General features: G+C 36.6%; 1 protein-coding gene across 1 annotated transcript in view; it reads left to right on the forward strand.

The window, feature by feature from the left end:
- cdh4 (cadherin 4, type 1, R-cadherin (retinal)) overlaps nucleotides 1-17,871 on the forward strand; it is a 435,394-nt gene that overhangs the window by 403,841 nt on the left and 13,682 nt on the right. Inside the window, exons 10-12 of the mRNA XM_056467830.1 lie at nucleotides 2,454-2,639; nucleotides 8,631-8,884; nucleotides 16,322-16,464. Of these exons, the coding sequence (XP_056323805.1) occupies nucleotides 2,454-2,639; nucleotides 8,631-8,884; nucleotides 16,322-16,464 (583 nt within the window). The remainder of the gene's footprint in view (nucleotides 1-2,453; nucleotides 2,640-8,630; nucleotides 8,885-16,321; nucleotides 16,465-17,871) is intronic.

The raw sequence follows: 17,871 nt of genomic DNA on the forward strand, positions 1-17,871 counted from the left end.
ACACCATGATTTTATATAAATTCACTTTAATGTGTGATAGGACTAAAAGGTGGCCATAAACGTATATTTTCTCAATTCAAATGAGTAGCGACCTGGACCTGGAAACAGTATTCCATACGTCACTGATACGTAGGGCCAGACGGAATCTGCGGATGTTTTTTTGCTATTCTGCTGACAATTTTGCTAAAAAATCTGCGGATTTTATAACCTTGATATATGAAATAAAAAATAATATCTAATAAATAATATTTAATGTTTAAAATGCAAATTCAAATAGATTCACTTTATTTGGGGAACAAAGCAAGTCTCTCATATAATATATCTACAAAAATATTACTGTACAAACTGCACTGTACATAAATCAGATGAACATTTTCTTATTAGTCAATAATATTACTGTAATTAATTTAAAAACTGAATAAATATAGATTTACACACATTTACTCAAGTAAATAAATAGAATTAATGATGGGCTAAAAATCTGCTGAAAACTACGGAAAATCTGCAGAATTTTGTGCGCGCAGATTCCGTGTGGGCCTACTGATACTTCACGACTTAAGAAGCAGACCGGAGGGCATCTGCTGTGTAAAACATAAGCTGGATAAGTTGGTTCATTCCGCTGTGGTGACCCCTGATGAATATAGGGACTAAGCTGAAGGAATGAATGAATGAACGCAGAAACACCAGGCAAGCGCAGAAACACAACTGGAAATACTGGAGTAAAATAAATGTAAACACTTTAAAGACAATTGTAATTGAAAATTGTAATTTAGTAATTTAGTGCTATGTTTCTTGTACATTCTGAGACCAACTTTTTAGGATATATCATTGCATATGTGAATGTATGGCAGAAGAAAGTAGTTCCTTTAATAAAAGGGTTTTGAGACTCTCCATGTTTGATTTACTTATTTATACACACGATTATGCCATCGAACTGTTGTATAAACGCAATATCGCACAAGTAGCAGTACGATATGGCTGTATGTCGTCACTAGTGGGTACTAAGGCACTTAGAATGTCACTGATATGAAACATATATATATATATATATATATATATATATATATATATATATATATATATATATATATATATATATATATATATATATATATAGTGACTTATAAGAATTATAGCCCCTTTTATTTTTTATTTTTATTGAAACTATGATCATTACAGTCATATGATCATTACAAATGTTATTCTACCTTAACAGAAGAAAGTAACTCAAATAATACTGAAACTGTGGATTCCCTTCAGGAATAGCCAAGTAGCCCTTGTTAGCATGTTTGTTGCTTTTGTTAGTAGCCTATATTACAATATAGCTAACTAGTCGTATATATATATATATATATATATATATATATATATATATATATAGCTTCCTGCTCTGATGAACTTGACTGATGTGCAACTTCTCTAAACAATGAGTAGCTTGTATCATGGGAATCTACAGTTAGCGTGTAGCCTCCACTGAGCATGTAGCAGTGTGTATTTGGCTGTAGTCTCTGCTGCATGGTGAAGCTATTACAGTAAACAGCATCTGGCGGACACACTTCATAACCCCTTTAAACAGCAGATTACTGAGCTGTAATGAGCTTGTGTTTGTGTGCAACAGCCTACCGCACATTTGCACCTTGGGCTGTGGGTATAGCTAGCAGAGTGTGTGACACTCTTCATGAGCAGTGTGTAACAAACAAGATCTAAAATGTAGCCTTTACACCATCTACAATGAACTATGGTCTGTGTGATTTCACAAAGTATGACATATATGTTAATCCTGGAACAACAGTTCAATCAGCCAATCGGGTTTAAGGGATCTGTTTACACTTTATGTTAAGTTTAGGCTTACAGTTAGGGCTATGTGCTTCTACATTATTGTTATCCAGCTATTAAACCTCTTTGACTTTGGGAATAAGGGTTAGGGCTATGGAATTTGTATGGATTACATTTTTAATATATAGATAGAGATAACATAGCGTTAATTCATACAAATTCATGCAAAATCATACCTACCAATGAACTATTTTGCAGAAGGCAACCCAAAAAGCTGTCAAAAGCAAAACTATCCAAGGAAAAAATATTTATTTATATGTATTTGATTTATGTAACATTTGTATTTTATTTTATTACTTTTATTTATTTATTTATTTATTTATTTAATTTTATTTATTTGTTAATTTAATTTAATTTATTTTATTTTATTATTTTTTTAATTATTTACTTATTTATTTATTTATTTATTTATTTATTTGCATTAAACCATTGCCTGTTTTGGTCTTTTTTGGACTTTAATCAGCTGGCTTCAGGTTTACAGCAGGCTTTAAATTATTATTTATTATTTTCTTTCAAATAAATCATGTTTTGATTGTGCATTTTGGGACTTAAAAGTACTTTTGGAAAGTAAAATAACTGGAGTGACTGATTTTATTTGTGTGTTCTCTTCCTCTTAGTTTCTAGGAGAGGTCCCGGAGAACGCTGTGGGTGTTGTAGTGGCCAATTTGACAGTCAGAGACAAGGATCAGCCTCATACACCCAACTGGAACGCAGTATATAGGATTACAGGAGGAGACCCATTGGGCCATTTCACCATACGCACTGATGAAATCACCAATGATGGCAGGGTCATAGTGGTTAAGGTGAGTTTCACCAGTTGCCTACAGTGTGAGACATTATTTTTGATTCGCAGACTGCTGATCTTTTGATATTTACTCAAGCTCTGCATACTTATTAAAGTTGCTCATGTGTGAAATCTTCTCAGCTGCTGTCCTCTACATCATCACTGAGCCTTCTGACAAAAAAAATCATCCAATGAGCCTTTTACATTCTGCATTCTGGTCATTCATTTGCATTACATGAGAGGAATGACATGATGTACTTTTGTCTGTCTGTTATGGAAACTCTGGATGTCAGTCTTTTTGAGTCACCATAAATGTCAATCAATTCATTTAAGTTCTTATTCATTCAGACACACACTTGAGTCAATGACAAAATATGTCTGAAAATATATAAGAAATAAAAATCTGTTTAGTTCAGTATTACACTCAAGTTAAACTTAGACAATGCCGAAAAATGTGTTTCTCTAGAAAGAAAAGCGCATATTTAATCACTCAATGTCAAGTGGTTTAACAGTTAAGTAAACTGTAATTCATTTTGAACAAATTGAAGTGAATGCATGTTATTTATTATTTTCATGCCTCCAAATATCAGGAAGTTTCCACTCATATTATTATACTCCCTTTGACTTGCCTTTTAAATAAAAAATGTGCCTAAAAAGTGATATGATGTACTACTGAGATTTTTGGAGGATTTCTTTTCAAGTATCAATAATGTTGTAATTATTATTATTAGTAGTGGTGGTATATAGCTTTTTTTCTTTATCACGGTTATTAAGCCCTTTTTACGTTTTAAATGCAGCAGCATATTATAGGTTTCAGTCATTTTCAGTATACATTTTATATTATGTCCAGTTTCTTTGAAAGCATCATAATGTAAGCCAGGGGTTTCCAAACTTTTCAGCTCGCGACCCCCAAAATAACATTTCCAGTCACTCGCAATCCCTGCTATCCTGAGGTGGTTACGCGTTGGGTATATAAGTAGCGCATGTTACATAATAATATTACTTTTCCAAAGTAACGAGTAATATAACGCATTACTTTTAAAAATAAGTGATATTATTTAAGTTATTTAAAAAAATGTAACACAAGTTACTTTTTACCTTGCTTAATTGGTTTTAAAACAACATATTGTGGTAAAAATGACCTTTGTCAGGTTGAATCACACACTCAATGAGAGAGCATGCTTGCAAGTGAACAGACAGTTGACTCACGCTCATCATCATCATCAGGTCTCCTTTTTCACAGCAGATGAGTCTATGTACTGTTCTAGCAACTGAATATCTAAGGATATGGGTTTATTTCGAGTCAGAGGGGGTATCCGTTAGTACTGAAGATGCAAACCGTTTCACGACAACTCAGTTTGATTTAATAACTGCAGACTGCATGATTTTAGCTCCGATTTTTACTCACCAACAGGTTATGAGAAATCAGCAATTAATGCCTGAAATCACAAGCAAATCAGTGCTCATTCATGCGAGTAACAATCACACAGTGTGAACTATCAAAGACGCGATCCGAGAGAATCGCAGATGAGTCGCCGATGCCTGTGAGATATTTGGCGTGCTAAATATCTGAAGCTGTCTGCGATTCAAATCATGCCATGTGAAATGAGCTTAGACTGAAAATAACATCTGCGATCACCTACATCCAATGAGAGAGCAGCATCCACAAGTATTGGGTACCTGCAGGCCAGCGGGAGGTTGGGGGAGAAGTTACAAGGTCTCATTTTCAGTTTATTTGGACCCAAGAAATGGAGGGAAAACTAGTGGAAATTTGGCAGGAGCACCTGTGTCTGTTTGACGTGTCATGTGAGCAAAACCACAAATGGGTCAAAAAAGAAAGAAGTTGAGGAGCAATTGCTAAAGAAATTGGAATATATGGAATATATGGAGAAATTCCCTTCAAACCCAGGTGAGCAAATATGTACATTTTCTACCCCATTAAAGGCGTCTTTCTCATTATCCTAGTTAACAACAAAATATATACTACGTGTTTTTGGTTGTGAGACGTAGTTTGGACAAAGTTGTCGGGGATTCTTCCTATTGTAAAGAAATAGAGTGTAAAACCCCCTGTCGCCGATCCATCTTGCAGTCTAAACAAATCAGCGACAACACGGTAGCCCAGATAGTCATGCAGTGTAAAAAGATCCGTGACATAATTACTTTGAAAATCGTGCAGTCTGAACTCGGCATTAGAAGATCCGGTTAAAACAAACGATTCATTCGCGAATCGCCCGTCATCACTACAATCAGAATGGCAGGCTGGAGACAGGGGCGTCGCTAGACCCAAAATCTCCAGTGCCCCAGTAAATGCAGTGAGATATGATTTAGTTAGCATGCGCGCAAAAAGAGCAGGCTACTTAAAAAAAAAAACATATATATATATATATATATATATAGTGTATTTATATAAATATATAGTGTATTTATATATATATAAGGGGGCTTTGGTCAGGTTGGGGTGTGTGCCCCAGTAGAGCATAATGTCTAGCAACGCCCCTGGCTGGAGACTTACATTTTTGCAATGGATTCTTGTTATCTGAACTCATCGAAGAAAAGAGGTGGATTGCTGTTAAGTGTAGATTATGTGTAAGTAAAACTCTTGACAACTGCAAGTAACACAACATCGAAAATGCAAAAAATAAAACTGGGTGTGAAGCACTACACCCGCACGCCACCTCCAGCTAAAGAGCAAATGATTGACATCAGTTCACGTTCTCCAGGTAGAACAATTAATTCAACTAAACTTAAAAGGTTATTGCTTTTGTTGTTGAGGAGATGCAGCGACTGTCTAACGTTAAGTTACTGTAGAAGCGACTAAGTTTTGTAATATAGTAAGATTTTTCCTCTTTAGATAAACAATATACACATTTGTTAGGGCCACGTGAAGCAATTTATTCAATGTATAGTTTTTATAGTTGAAAGATTTATTTTGATTTGGGGATGTTTTTTATCGTCTTAATGTTCATTTTGTTATTAAACATTTTAAAGGTTTAAACTTGCCTTAAACTATTTATTGTTAGTACTTATTGCAGTGTTTATCTCAATGGACAGTAAATTTACTAATAACACAAAGCATTCAAAAGTAGCAAACACATTACATGTTGTCATTAATCTGTACTGTATATACTGCATGTATAGCACTGGGTTCAGAAAGTTCTCAAAATATATTTTTATCCTACATTTTTAATGGAAAATAAAGGTGTAGGTTATATACAGTAGGTGGTTGTTAAATGCAGAGCTTCTCGATAAAAAAGGTGAAACAACACCTGCAAGTTCTGAAAGAGATCAAACCTCATCCAGGTAAGGAAAAGTAACGCAAAAGTAACTCAAAAGTAATATAACGCATTACTTTCCATAACAAGTAACTAAGTACTGCACTTTTTGGGGGGAGTAACTCAATATTGTAATGCACTACTTTCAAAAGTTACTTTCCCCAACACTGGTTAGAAACGTACAGACACTACATACAACGGTGCACACACACCAATATGAACTTTATAAAGAAGCTTATTGACAATGCAAAAAAATGCAATAGTCTAACAACCATATAATAGTCATTAATCATTTGTTTAATTAAATATTAACTTCACTGAATGAGAATGGTGGGCAGAATGTTTACAGCACGAGAATATTTATTGGTTTAAAGTTGTGGCCTTTATTTTTAATGTACGTGAGTGCCGTAAAGGTGTCAAAGTTTAACATTTTGCAGTAAAATCAATTTGCTACAACTAACACTACTGTTGTGTCATTAGCGTAATAACCCCAGGGGTCCCAATCCAATGAAATCCAAGTATTGAAAGGCTGATTTCTTTTTATTTGCATGTTGTTTTTTTGTGTAACTATTAAATACTATTTTTTTAATTTTATATATATTTATATTAATTTCTATAGGTTATGGATAAAATATGGTCATTCTAGTTTAATAACATACGTGATATTTTTGTAAATCCCCAATTGACCCCCCCCCCCCCCCCCCTCATTTTCTTGCTACCCCCATTTTGGGAAGCACTGATGTAAGCTCCAAAAATTTAATTCTTTGAAAATTGTGACATCATGCGCATGCATATTATGCAAAGACTGAAAACATGAGTACCTGACAACAATCCACAGACTACACGACCATATTTGCACATGCATGTAAGTTTTCTATACAAAATGACATCACCAAGCATTGGCCAGGCATGCCAGGTGATTTTAGTCATTTCCCTAGATCCAGTGTCTTAATTATTCACTGAAGTTAATTATTTGTCAGGCTTACAATGAATATTTGACACTTTATTTTTGAATGTGTTGACCCATACTGGGTGTTAGACCAAGGGAAAAACACAATTTGGGTGATAATGGAAGAAGCTGGAGATTGCACTGCAGGTGAATAGCTGACATTAAAAATAATTTACGTTCACAGCTTTTATTTTTTTCCTCCCCATTTTATAGCCTGAATTGCTCTAATGCTTTAGAGTCAGTGAAGTTTAATGGCCTGATAATCTCGAGAAATTCGAGAAACAAACAAAATAAGGCCAAACTTTTTTCTTTTTTATGTTTGTTTTGGGAATTTGAAATGGTTTGCAAGCTTTCTGTAAGGTTTTACTTCAGGTTAAAACCTCTGACTCTAGGATTCAGCTTTAATTAAAAATCTTAAAAGAAGAACGAGCATATTCTGGGGCCTTAACTTCAAAACCTATGTGCATATTTTGTACAACTTTAATTAAATACCTTAAAAGAAGAATGGGCATATACTGGGGCCTTAATTTCATATACAGTGGTCAGCATATATGAGTTCACCCCATTTTGAAAGTGAATATTTGCATTCATTTCTTGAATATGGTTAATACACTGTAAAACCCAAAAAGTTAAGGTAACTCAAACCATTTGGAGAAACAGATTACAACAAACCATTTAAGTTCAAAAACTGTGTGAGTACTGTGAACTTAATACATTTGAGTAAACAAAGCAGTTTAAGCACAGTAAAACTCAATAAATGTAGAGAACTCAAATTAACTGAGTACTGTAAAACCCAATGTATTGTATTGTATGTAATGTATGCCCAAAGTACTGTGAACTTACTCTATTTAAGCTGAAGTAATGAGTTATTTAATTAACTTTCAAAGTTCAAAACTTTTTAAATGAGTAGAATTAACTTTCATTAAATGTGGAGTTAACTACACTCATTTCATTTGATAAAGTTGATTGTTCGGTTTTACAGATACATATTGGTGCATTTGATCAAAAAAGATTTATTAAACAGATATATTTAATAAAGTAATATTTTAGTCTCAAAACATCTTTAGAAATGGAAAGATAATACATTTAAATTCATGCAAAATTGTACATATTTTTAGTTTCTCTTGATTTTTGCTATTTTTGAAAATTGTATTTAATATTTTTCTCTAACATATTAATTTGCCCTCATTATTTTTGAACCATTATTGTAAGTTATTTTGTTAGATCAGCTCCAGAATTGCCTTTAGCACTGACTAATCTAACGTATATGCACAAATGTAATATTGTAAAGCATCCTTGAGAATATATTAATTTAAATGAGAGATTTGTGAGGGATGTACTCGTATATGCTGAGCACTGTATGTGCATATTTTGTACACTCTTTTCAGCCATTTAAAATTGCGTGTGTGAGAGTCTGATAGAATCTCAGGATACTTAGAAACGCATTTTAGCCTCTCTAGAAGAGTTGCACAGCTTTCATTGTCACATGCTGTCCGGCACATCACATTTCTATCCACAGAACAGATGATCCTCTCACACTCATCTCCTTGTCAACTCCTAACCTTTCCATTAGAGTTCACTCCATTTCCTAACTCAAATTGAGCCACTTTCAGTTCATCTTCTAACACTTTTTGGAGTCTTTTCAGGCAGTTCTGCCTGACAATGAAAAGGTTAAGGTCTTTTTGTGAAATTATAACAGTTTTGCTTTTTTCTAACAATCGGTCTTTCTTATTTTACAAGAACTAAAATCACATTCTTTGAAATTGATCCCTTGTGATTATGTGCGCAGCCAGTTGACTATGAGCGGAATGGAGCCTTCATGCTGATGGTGGTGGTCTCAAACCAAGCTCACCTGGCCAGTGGGATCCCCTCCTCGCCGTCTTCATCTGCTGGTGTCACCATCACAGTACTGGATGTCAACGAGGCTCCTGTCTTCCCATCCAACCCTAAAGTCATCCGCTTTGAAGAGGGAGTACCTGCTGACACCACCCTTGCTACTTTCGCGGCTCTGGATCCAGACCGCTTCATCCAGCAAACTATCAGGTAGAGAGAAATGACAGGAACTACTTTTGTCTGTCCAGATGTCAATCTTTCGGAGTCACCATAAATGTCAATCATGTATGTTCTTACTGGCTTCAACACATGCTTTAGTCAATGGCAAAGTATGTCTGAGATAAAAAAAAAAAAAAAAGTCTTTCAGCAAAATAATAATAATAATGCCTCAGTGTCAAGTGGTTTAAAATGAAGTAATAATTAATACTTTTTAAACTCACTTATGTTAATATATTAATTATTTTAGAAAAAAGCTTAGAAGTTGTCAAATACCTGAAATTTTTAAATGATGAATTATGAAGATTTCTTGGATGTTAATTGTAATTTTTTTGACTTGCTTTTTCAAAAAAAGATGTAGGAAAAGAATTATATCATACACTCCTCAGACTTTAAGAGGACATTATAAGTGCTATTGAAATGTTATAAGTGCTACTGAAATGTTTTTTGTTTGTTTTTTTTTTATTTAAGACCTTCGAAAAATAAAATTTGCTTTTTAAAGGAGTCATATAATGAAAATCTGGATACACCTTGGCATCGCTAAATAATAATAGTTCAGTACATGGGAATGTCATACCGTGAGCATCAAACACCATTGTTTCTTTGTTCTCCTGTAAATACTGTAAATGTAAAATCCTTGTCAAAAACTGGCCAATCGAAACAAAACACTATCTATGACAATCAAAACAAGATCGTTAATATGCAGCCCCAGGCAGTGTTTGACTTACTACAACGTTTCCTACTGAGATTACAATTATGATACAACAAAGAATTTTTTTGTGTGTGTGTGTGTGTGTGTGTGTGTGTGTGTGTTTGTGACTAAGCCTTTATTATATTCACTATGTATGTGGGACTCTTATGTTGAAAACAGAATAGGCTTCAAAGGGCACCTATTTTACCCCTTTTACAAGATGTAAGATAAGCCTTTGGCGTCTTCAGAATTTGTCTGTAAAGTTTCAGCTCAAAATACCAATCAGATATTGGTTTATTTTGGTTTATTGGTATCTGCCCATTTCGTTGTTTGAATACAACTCGTTGAATACAATTCGTTGTTTTTGTAGCCTGTTTTGTAGTCTTTAAATCAAATGAGCTGCTTCTCTCCACCCACCACTCCCATCATGCGTTACATCAGATAAACAGTGCAGAGACAGACTCGGATGAAGCTGAAATACAGCTCATTAGACAAAAATGCTAAATTAAGTTTATTTGATGTATGGTTGAGTTTATTCAAGCCTTTCTGAAATGATGAGTCACACACATGGCGTTTGCAGTACACACATATTAGTGTTTACTGACACCATGCGGATGTGGTGATTTTATTGGTTAAGAATTACATTGCGATTTTACTGTCTTAATTACAAACATGCTGTTTTAAAAATGTTTTAAACTTATGAAACTTATGAAAATCACAGAGCGTTGTAACAAATATTTTAATCCCAGTTTATTTGCAAAAAATGTTTTGTTGACAGATTATACAGGTTATTATAGAAACATGCTGCGTGTCAATCAATTTGGTGGGCAGGGAAAACCGCACTCCTACGTCACATTGTGGTTGTCCTCAAAATCACTGGGATTTGGGTCCTTTTTTAACCGCAGGAAATTTTCAAAAAGAGACTTGTTGGGTTTATATCACTCCAATATGACAGTGGACAGACCATACATACACACAGTTCTGTCCAAACAGCTTACAATAGTTGATTTTCATCATAGGTGCGCTTCAAGATAGAGTAAGCAGTTCTGTAAAACAGGCAGCCATGCATGAAAATGAGTCTCATCTGTTTACATCTGAATGTAAAATTTGGAATATATGGATTATAATATGCGGTGCCACCCCACAGAAACATAAGCTCTGTTTAAACGTGTCTTTTGTTAGTTTATCATGTATATTGTGACACTTATGTTTGTAATGAGGCAACAGACACATGTGCATGTTAATAATGAGGCAACAAACAGATGTACACTGCTGAATATAAGTGTTTAATGCATGTTTATGCATTATGTCATATTACTTAGCTTTTACTGTGATCATTCTAGAGTAAATGGACAGTAATAACCTTTAAAAAGCTGATCTGCTAATGCAGACGTTGATATTAATTCCTCTGTCTTTTCATATACTTTAAAGGGCACCTGTGATGAAAATCGTCTTTTGTAAGCTGCAGACAGAACTATGTGTAGGTATAGTGTGTCCACAGTCATATTTTTTAATTTCCTGATGTTAAAATAAGATTCAAATCTTGAATTTTGAGGCCGACCGCAGCGTGACATAGGAGTGCAGTTTCCCCACCCACCTAATTGATTGACAGCCGTGTATTAATATGTCTCCGTAGTAATGCATATAATCATATCAACAAGACAGAATGTTCGCAAAGCAACTGGGATTAAAAGATTTGTTCAGCTCGCTGTGATCATAAGTCATCATCAAATGTGATGAAGAATGAGTTTTACAAGTTTAAAACCTTTTTAAAACAGTGCTTGTTTGTCATGAATTACAGCATGTCCTTACACTGAAGCTAATCAGGGCTGCGTCTGGTCAGTATCTGGGAGACCACACGGGAAAGCTAAGTTGCTGCCGGAAGTGGTGTTAGTGAGACCAGCAGGGAGTGCTCAACCTGCAGTCTGTGTGGGTCCTAACGCCCCAGTATAGTGCTGGTGTAGTGGGTAGCACAATCGCCTCACAGCAAGAATGTCACTGGTTCGAGCCTCAGCTGGGTCAGTTGGCAATTTCTGTGTGGAGTTTGCATGTCCTCCCCGTGTTCGCGTGGGTTTCCTCCGGATGCTCCGGTTTTCCCCACGGTCCAAAGACGTACAGGTGAATTGGGTAAGCTAAATTGGCCTTAGTGTATGTGTGTGATTGCTTGTGTATGGGTGTTTCCCAGTGATGGGTTGCAGCTGGAAGGGCATCTGCTTGGTAAAACAGGTGCTAGATAAGTTGGCGGTTTATTCCGCTGTGGCTCCCCCAGATTAATAAAGGGAGAAAAAGAATGAATGAATGAATGAATTTCTCAACTTACATAAAACACAAACACATGCCACATTGCCTTTAAGGCAGGGGTGTCCAAACTCGGTCCTGGAGGGCCGGTGTCCTGCAGATTTTAGCTCCAACTTGCCTCAACACACCTGCACGGATGTTTCTAGAAAGCCTAGTAAGTGCTTGATTAGCTAGCCCAGGTGTGTCTGATTGGGGTTGGAACTAAACTTTGCAGGACACCGGCCCTCCAGGACCGAGCATGGACATGCCTGCTTTAAGGCATACACTGTACTCATTCATTCAGACATTTAAAATGTGTAAATTCTACATAAATATAACAGTTACTTTTTTAAAGATTTTTAGAGTCTTCTTAAATACCAGACTGACTCAGCGATTTCTATTGATCATTTAAATAAAGCACTCAAGAGCTGAGTGACACATCAGAATTGTAAACTGCAAACCAGCCTATGCTGTCCGTCACATAAAGTCTAGCCTATTCCAGCCACTCTGTTCACTTTTCACTTTCTGCTGAATCATGTTTGAGTTCTCAAATTCCCATAAATTCATGAGGGCTTTATTTGACTAGTTGAGTTTAAGAGCCATTTTTATGGAAAACAAGCCTAAAACAAATCCATCACTCTCAGCTGTAGGTCAGCTCCTCCTTTTGTGTGCTAGCATCAGAAGTACATGCAATTTCCATACTGTGCTGTATGTCAAGTGATGTAGCACGTATCGTTCGCACCATTAGCACCCCTGGGAGCAGCTAAATGCTTTTAATTGACTCTCTCCTGTTCTAGTCCCTTGGTTGTGCCTGGGTTGCCAGGCAACAGGGTGAAAGGTCAGTGAGTAATGAGTCGAACCGTTCCCCACACTGCTGCTTCTATTGTCTCTCTCTCTCTCTCTCTCTCTCTATCTCTCTCTCTATCAGTCGTTCATGCTTGATCTCTCTTGATTTTTTTTTCCATGACTCAAAAGTGTGCGGGCAAGATGCCAGCTTGAAGTATCGATCCAAAGTTTGCCTCCATGCACGTTCACTCACACACTCGAGGGACCTTCAGTAGACTTGCTCCATAGATCACTGTGTGCGAGGAACAGTCCGATCAATACAGTCCACACTGTGGCGCTCTCGCTCTCTGAATCTATCAATGTTATAGGCTCAAACAAGTCACACAGAAGTGCTTAGCAAACAAAACAGCATGACAGACAAACTAAATATCAGTGGGGGCTTGATTATTAGCAATTTTGTAATGTGAGATTTTTCACAACATGATTAGCCACAAGAATGCATGATAGAGATATGCTGATTGAAAAAACGGCAAATGAATCACATTATCTGATTATTATTACTTAATATATGAGAAGGCGGCATGGTGGTTCAGTGGTTAGCACTATCGCCTCACAGCAAGAAGGTCTCTGGTTCGAGTCCCGGCTGGGCCAGTTGGCATTTCTGTGTGAAGTTTGCACGTTCTCTCCATGTTCGTGTGGGTTTCCTCCAGGTGCTCCGGTTTCCCCCACAGTCTAAAGACATGCACTATAGGCAGTGCCTAATATGTAAATGAATAATTCCTGGAACAAAATCAGAAAATAAAAGTTACCGTGACCGACGTCCACCAAACAATTTCATTTTTTCCAGAACATGACGTCATTAAACGGTGACATCGCAAAAAAGAGCATCACATTTCTGAATGGTCTTTAATTGTTTTGTGGCATATATTGTTATAGGTCAATCTTGGATATTAAAAACATGTAGCTACAAATGTAGCCTAGATCGTATGAACAATCACTATGCAGTTAGAAGTGGGAAAAAAAAATTAATGACTCAGTCTTATCTTCAAGAAGAGCCGACAGTTGGCTCTTCTGTCAATGTTTTCTGGCTGACTTAAAAAATCGCTTTGCTTCTGTCTCCTGCTATCCTGATCCATTCGCACAGTTTCATCTTCTCAAGATCTTGTTTGATCAGGCTCATTATCAGATTTACTTGTGGAAAATATGCTTGAATGCCTCTTTGCCATTTTAAAAATACAAATATTATTTAGGTTGACCACTGTGGTACTTTTTATTTTCGCTGCTCAGTGTACGTGAAACAATCACCAACTAATGAGAGTGATTGTAAACATAAGAAAGCCGATTGGCTGAAAATATTGTTGAGGGCCAATAGACTTCTGCTTTAACTTGCGCATGGTGACAACCCGCACAGCCTTCACTTGCGCTTGTTCACATTCTCTCTCTCTCACACACTCGCACACACACACACACGTACATGTATTCACGTTAGGTATCCAAGTTAATGCGGGATCCATTAAAATAAAAACCAAAACGCAAAATATGAATATCTGACATTTTCCAGAACAGGATCCGAAAAGATCCGGCTCAAATTTAAGAACTGGGTATGGATGAATTGAACTAAATTGCCTATAGTCTATGAGTGTGTGTGTGTGAATGCAAGAGTGTATGGGTGTTCCCCATGCAGTACTGGGTTATGGCTGGAAGGGCATCCGCTGCGTAAAACATATGCTGGAATAGTTGGCGGTTCATTCCGCTGTGGCAACCTCTGATAAATAAGAGACTAAGGCAGGTAGTTTAGCTCCAACTTAGTTTAGCTCCAACTTGCTTCAAAACACCTGCCTGAAAGTTTCAAGGATACCTAGTAAGAGCTTGATTAGCTGGTTCTGGTGTGTCTAATTGGGTTTGGAACTAAACTTTGCAGGACACTGGCTGTCCAGGACTGAGTTTGGGCACCCCTGGACTAAGGTGAAGGAAAATTGAATGAATGAATGAGACTCAAACCATTTTTAGCACAGGATCAAAGTAAGGAAGTTTAAAAAGAATAATAAAAGAGTACCTGCTTAAAGCCTGCGTGAAACAGAAGTTGCTTAGGCTTTTATTTCAGCATGTTCATTTACTTCCAACTGAAATTAAATGTGGAGTTTGCATGTTCTCCCCGTGTTCACATGGGTTTCCTCCGGGTGCTCCGGTTTCCCCCACAAGTCCAAAGACATGTGGTATAGGTGAATTAGGTAGGCTAAATTGTCTGTAGTGTATGTGTCTGAATGAGTTTGTGTGGATGTTTCCCAGTGATGGGTTGCGGCTGGAAGGGCATCCGCTGCGTAAAACATGTTCTGGATAAGTTGGCGGTTTATTCCGCTGTGGCGACCCTAGATTTAATAAGCTGACAATGCATCTGTTTTCTGTCATCAGAGTAAAGTCATAAATGAATTCACCATAAACCATCCGTCAAAGTTTTTACCCCTTACACAGATTAAAAGCATTAAGTGTCAAACATGTATGTGACAGAAACACCTTCTTACTGGAATTTTAACCACATCTAGACAGAGCAAACATTTTGTAGTATGGAAGGAGGAAACATACAACAAACTGAGATGATTTCTTGACCTGAAGTGTTCCCATATTGTTTATTCTTCTTTTATGTTAAGCTGTTTTGACAAAATATACTACAGAAATAAAGATGAATTGAACTGAATACAGCTGCAGTAATGTAATCTGAATCTGCAATGCAATGCAGTGAAATGCTACATTTTCAGAAGATGACATGAACCACAATTTTCCCCACAGACAAGTTGCAATACCCTTAGGTGGCTTTTTATATGATATATAGCACGATTAATGACAAATGAAATAGTTAAATAAGCAAATTATCACATTTTGACATCACTGTGGAACTAAACTGATTTCTGAATAATGTCTTGTAAACATTGTTGACTTAGATTACCAGGTTATTGTTTTTACCTGAAAAGCACATGAAGTGTGGCATTTGGGATTTGGCCATGTGTGTTGTTACTCTTCCTTGTCTCATTTGTGAACCTTCTGTGTGAGGGTGCCCTCTGGTGTCAAGTATGAATGAAGCAAATTACATGCAAGAGGATTATTGTGTGTTCTTTCCAAAGGGTTTTTAAAAAACATGGTTACTTTTATAATGTAACTGCAATAATCAACACAATATTCAGTATACTGGTATATCACAACACCATTAACTTCACCACATTTGAATACCAATAACAAATCAATGTAACTTTGAAGCCTGGTCTGGTAGATAAATAGGCTGTAACCGTTTTTAGCTTCAGTGTTTTGGATTAATAGCACAGAAGCCTGATGCATTACCCAATAATACATAGAAGAAAGATTATGTGTCACATCTGTGATTTGATTGAGTGTAAATGTTTCCACATTTCTCTGTGCAGATCCATTGATCAGAACAGAGCCCATGCTGCGACTGAATGAGGGACATATCTTAATAATCCACATGCTATATCCTCATAACAGGCTAAATATGATTTTAACGGCATTTAAATGGATTGATGATCTCAAAGTTCTACATTATTACCCTCAGCCATACTGTTACAGCATAAATTATGATTGAGCGTTGAGCTCTGTGGTCGCTTCTTGCAGATGCTTATGGATTTTTATCTGGAGTAATCTGATGAACAAATGCTTTTGGCCTTCAGGTACTCCAAACTGTCAGATCCAGCCAACTGGCTGAAAATCAACAGGACCAATGGAAGGATCACCACCACCGCGGTGCTGGATCGTGAGTCTCCTTATATGAAGAAGAACGTATACGAAGCAACCTTTCTGGCTGTGGACAATGGTAAGAAAGTTGGAAAGTTTAAACTGCCTGAAAACTTTGAGTGAGTGTCGATGCATTAAAGCTGCTGTGTATGAAAATATGGATTTGAACGATTGGCTAGGTCAGTTTGGAGAGAAGTTGGTTAGCTTGAACTTTTGTCCCATTTGTCCCACAGAGCAAAAAAAAAGCTGTTCACAGCTTATCGATTCATAAGCTATCAGCACTGGGCCATTTTTCTACTCTGATTGGATTTCATTCTCATGCTCTATTCAACCAAGAAGGAGTTCCAACAAAGCTGCTGTCCAATCACAGTTGATTTGCTTGTCTACCATTTTTTACACAAACTTTCTTAAAAGAAGAAACTGTATAGCTTAACACATTTTCTGTACATATCAGAAATGCTAAAGTGTATTATGTGAACCCACATTTACTGTAGTTAGGGAGCGAGCACCATTTCTTTCCATTTCTTCTTCTTTTTCTTCTTATTATTATTCTCTAGAATGAATTGCATTTTTGAGGGTCTAAACATGCCTAAAAAGTGGTGAAAATGTACGTTTGTTATAGGTTTCGGAAGTGTGCCAAAATAGCATGACAGCACCACCTATGCACATTTGACGGCCCCCAAGCTACATTTCATGCACACATATATGAAATTTGGCTCAAACATCAAACACACCAATACCTACAAAAAAGTCACGTGGAGTAAAATCTTAAACCCAACAGGAAGTCAGATATTTTTTAACTTCTTTTGCCGAAAAAGGACATTTGCAGGCATTGTACTTCAACAAACTCCTCCTATGGACTTTATCAGATCAACACCAAAATTGGTTATTGTTATCTAAAGGCCATGGTGATATTAAATTGCGAAGATCTAAAGTTTTTGTCAAAGAGCGTGTCTGTGGTGACCTCACAAACTTTGATGATTCGCAACAAAAAAAGGAAGTTTTAACTCAGGCATGCATTGTCTGATCTTCCTCAAAATCCACACGTTTGATAAGAGTCATGTTTAAATGCCAATATCCAGTTATAGTCATAGCGCCACCTGCTGGCAATGGGAAATTACATATTTTACATTGTAACACACTCCTCTTAGAAATTTCAGCAGATCAAGTCCAAGTTCTGTCAGTCTAATCCAAAGGCCTTTGTAATTTTAAAGTGTGACGATCTAGAGCAGTAGTCCTCAAGCCGCGCACATCTATTCACAAACTTGTGCGAACTCTAGAGAAGACACGATATGTGAACGGCCCCTTAAAGGCCACAGACATTTGGGATCTCCATCAGTTGATGTACTTGCCCAGCCATGGTGAATTCACCTGATTTGCTGACAAATGGGTTGCGGATCTATTCCTTGGCAGTTTGCGGGTTCTTTACTGGGACTTTTCCCCTTAGCAAAGAAACTTTCCACAGACGTCTGTTTCTTGCTCTTTC

The sequence above is a fragment of the Danio aesculapii genome, chromosome 11 (genome assembly GCF_903798145.1).
Source record: "Danio aesculapii chromosome 11, fDanAes4.1, whole genome shotgun sequence".
NCBI lineage: Eukaryota > Metazoa > Chordata > Actinopteri > Cypriniformes > Danionidae > Danio > Danio aesculapii.